We start from the raw sequence: 3,172 nt of genomic DNA on the forward strand, positions 1-3,172 counted from the left end.
CGCCACCAAACGGGCAAGTTTCTGATCGACGACGAGGTGCTGCAGGCCGAGGGCATCACCGACATTAAGCAGTACGCGTGCGTGCCCGCGAACGCCGACAAACTGATGCCGGACTTTTTCCTCGACGTTGCCCCGGAAAAGTTGGTAGAATTTGCGGCCGAGGGAAGCCACGCGGCGTCGCTGAAAAAGCCAGCGGCCGGTAGCGAAGGTGGCAAAATTGAGGGACTGTTCCAGAAGATCGAGAGTTTGCTGAACGAAGAGATCGTGCGCAAAACGGGTGCCGTGTACGAGTTCAAGGTGAAGGGGGAAGAGGCCGGCATCTGGTTCGCCGACCTCAAGTCGGGGACGGGTAAGGTCGGAAAGGGTAGCCCACCGGGCACGGCCGATGCGGTGCTGACCATGGACTCGAAGCACTTCTTCGACATGTTCACGGGCAAGCTAAAACCGGCGAACGCATTTATGACGGGCAAACTGAAGATCTCCGGTGACCTGCAGAAGGCGATGAAGCTGGAGAAGCTTATGGGTGGGCTGAAAGCCAAACTGTGAGTGGGCGAATCTAGGGAACTCAGGTATTTATCAAGGAATAAAAGACTTTTTTCGTATCATTCTACTTCTTCTTGAGCGGCTACAACCGTTGAGCGGTCTTGGCCTGCACCAGAGACAATGTTAATCTCTGTTGCTTTCTGTAACGGCATTTTCGTATCGTTGGGGGACGTATTAAAATTGTTACTTTGCAAAACCAGCTGGCGAAGGTTAAATAAATGTTCTATATTTTTCACCAACTGACCATCGCTCGATTGTTCAGCAGTTGCTTCCTTAATTTTATTTTTTCCCAACACTGTCTTGGTACCTGTCTCTGTTCAAAATTGGTTTCTTCAATCTTCTACACGCCGTACGAAAGTCTATCTCAGGCGCATACACACACTACACCGTGAAACAGCTTAATCTTGCACGGTATCGCTCGTTTATACGGTTGTCGCGTGAAAATGATAACAATACTTCAAGTCATTCTTCGACCGTGCCAGAGGCAACAACCTTCTGCCTGTTTCGTACATTTGGTGTCAAAGTTCAGCGCAAACCACCCGCAATGCAAAACACGGGGTATGTACACCGCGTTTCAATGTCGGATTCTGTGTCGAAAGTGAAAAACTCAAAACTCGTACCAACAGGAAACTAGCCGGCCTAACGCTTTTCATTACCGGTGCATCTCGCGGCATCGGCAAAGCGATCGCTCTGAAGGCTGCCCGTGATGGAGCCAATATTGTGCTGGCGGCGAAAACGGCGGAGCCTCATCCGAAGCTAGCGGGAACCATCTACACCGCAGCGGCCGAAAGTAAGCAGCGTCTGCCGAGGTGCTTACCGTTCCTGTGAACCAAGGCAGTGATTCCCTTTTCTTATTTTAGTCGAAGCCGCCGGTGGAAAAGCCCTGCCATGCGTTGTCGATGTGCGCAGCGAGGAAGCAGTGCGGGCGGCGGTGCAAAAAGCGGTCGAAACCTTTGGCGGTATCGACATATTGGTCAACAACGCCAGCGCTATTTCGCTGACCTCGACGGAGCAAACGGACATGAAACGCTACGATCTGATGCATCAAATCAACACCCGAGGTACCTTCCTGGTGTGAGTACGTCCTGATGATCGCGCGATCGAAAACGGTGCTTTTAACGGGATCGATTCTCTTTCCAACTCTACCCAGCTCGAAGGAGTGCCTTCCGTATCTGCGCAAAAGCAAGCATGCACACATACTGAACATTTCGCCACCGCTCAGCATGGAACCGCACTGGTTCAGCAATCACGTGGCTTACACGATGGCCAAATACGGTATGTCCATGTGCGTCCTGGGCATGGCAAGGGAGTACGCGGAGGCCAACATTTCCGTCAATGCGTTGTGGCCCCGAACGATCATCTATACGGCTGCCGTTGAGATGCTGCACGGCAAGGACTCGTTCGAGTATTCAAGAAAGCCGGACATAATGGCCGACGCCGCTTACGCCATCCTTTGCCGGCAGCCCGGAACGAGGACGGGCAACTTTTACATCGACGACGAACTGTTGGCCCAGGAGGGAGTTACGGATTTTAAACAGTACGCCTGCGTTCCGGGAAATGACCAAGAGTTAACGCAAGATATATACGTGAGCGCGATATTGACTAAGGCTAAGCTGTAGGAAAAAAGGCTCCTGAACTTGTCTGAATGGATTAAAAACGGTGACGGTTAATGTTGGCTCGTTGGTTTTTCATTGCTGGAACGATCTTTTCCGCTTACGGCGGGTTGTGTTACTGGTGAGCGTTACTCAGGCGTTACAGGGCGTGTTCATCCGTCGTTGTCAAACCGAATGAACGCAGCTCAGCTTCTTTATTGCACAGGGGTACACGTTTCTTCCTTCGCCATTAGAACTCGGCTATAGCATCTCAGCATCAGTCGAAAAGTTGAGTGAGCGGAACGCACCAAAACAAACTGACGAACGGACGAAGGAAAAGATTGCAATACTATTTCTTCTACAATGACTTCGTTCCGTGGCGCGATCAAGCGACTGAACTGTGATTCGAAGATTTCAGCCATTTTCTTCGACCTTGACAATACGCTGATTGCGACCAGAAAAGCGGATGCAAAGGCTTGCAGCAAGGTGAGTCAAGTGGAGGAGAGCATTCGTGGCTCGGTGCAATCGGTCAACTGCCGTGTGCGTCGGCATAGCTCTAAAATATCTTACGTAATATGATGGACAAACTTTTGTGCTGTGCGGCACGATAAAATTCGTGATATTTTCGATCTGTTGGATGCTTTTTCGTTGAAAGTGACCCAATCGATATCGATAGTGTGGCTAAAGGGCGGTGCATTGCGGCGGTGTGCTGAAAATCGGGATGCCTTGATGCGAGGAAAACCTGCGCCCAGGAAACGGCCCTTCCTTGTGTCTGCGGGTTGTAAACCCTTCGGAGAGCAAAGGTCATGCAGCGGTGCGGAAGCGTCAAAGTTAAAGTGTGACTGTGTGCAAGCATATAGAACAACGCACTTTTCGACGTCACCATGGGAAACAACGGGAACGCTAAGAATGTTTCACCACAAATACTTCCAAAATACTTCCTAAAGCTGTGCTGGGAGGTGGTGTTTCTGTGAAAAGCATCCAATTGTTAAGCAGAACGTTTACCCGAATTCCTTCAAGGGTTATTTATCGATCGC

The 3,172-nt window shown here is 50.5% G+C and overlaps 2 protein-coding genes across 2 annotated transcripts in view; both read left to right on the forward strand.

Annotated features, from left to right (window-relative positions):
* The window catches only part of LOC128276501 (hydroxysteroid dehydrogenase-like protein 2), a 2,431-nt gene extending 1,686 nt beyond the window's left edge, over window positions 1–745 (forward strand). Inside the window, exon 5 of the mRNA XM_053014960.1 lies at window positions 168–745. Within this exon, the coding sequence (XP_052870920.1) occupies window positions 168–546 (379 nt within the window). The 3' untranslated portion in view covers window positions 547–745. The remainder of the gene's footprint in view (window positions 1–167) is intronic.
* Window positions 746–1,022: 277 nt separating this feature from the next.
* LOC128276500 (hydroxysteroid dehydrogenase-like protein 2) lies at window positions 1,023–2,162 on the forward strand. Its single transcript, XM_053014959.1, has 4 exons — window positions 1,023–1,101; window positions 1,170–1,333; window positions 1,404–1,617; window positions 1,694–2,162. The coding sequence occupies exons 1-4, from the start codon at window positions 1,088–1,090 to the stop codon at window positions 2,160–2,162; spliced, it is 861 nt and encodes a 286-aa protein (XP_052870919.1). The 5' UTR covers window positions 1,023–1,087.
* The last annotated feature ends 1,010 nt before the right edge of the window (window positions 2,163–3,172 follow it).

This window comes from Anopheles cruzii, unplaced genomic scaffold, assembly GCF_943734635.1.
Source record: "Anopheles cruzii unplaced genomic scaffold, idAnoCruzAS_RS32_06 scaffold01378_ctg1, whole genome shotgun sequence".
In the NCBI taxonomy this organism is placed as follows: domain Eukaryota; kingdom Metazoa; phylum Arthropoda; class Insecta; order Diptera; family Culicidae; genus Anopheles; species Anopheles cruzii.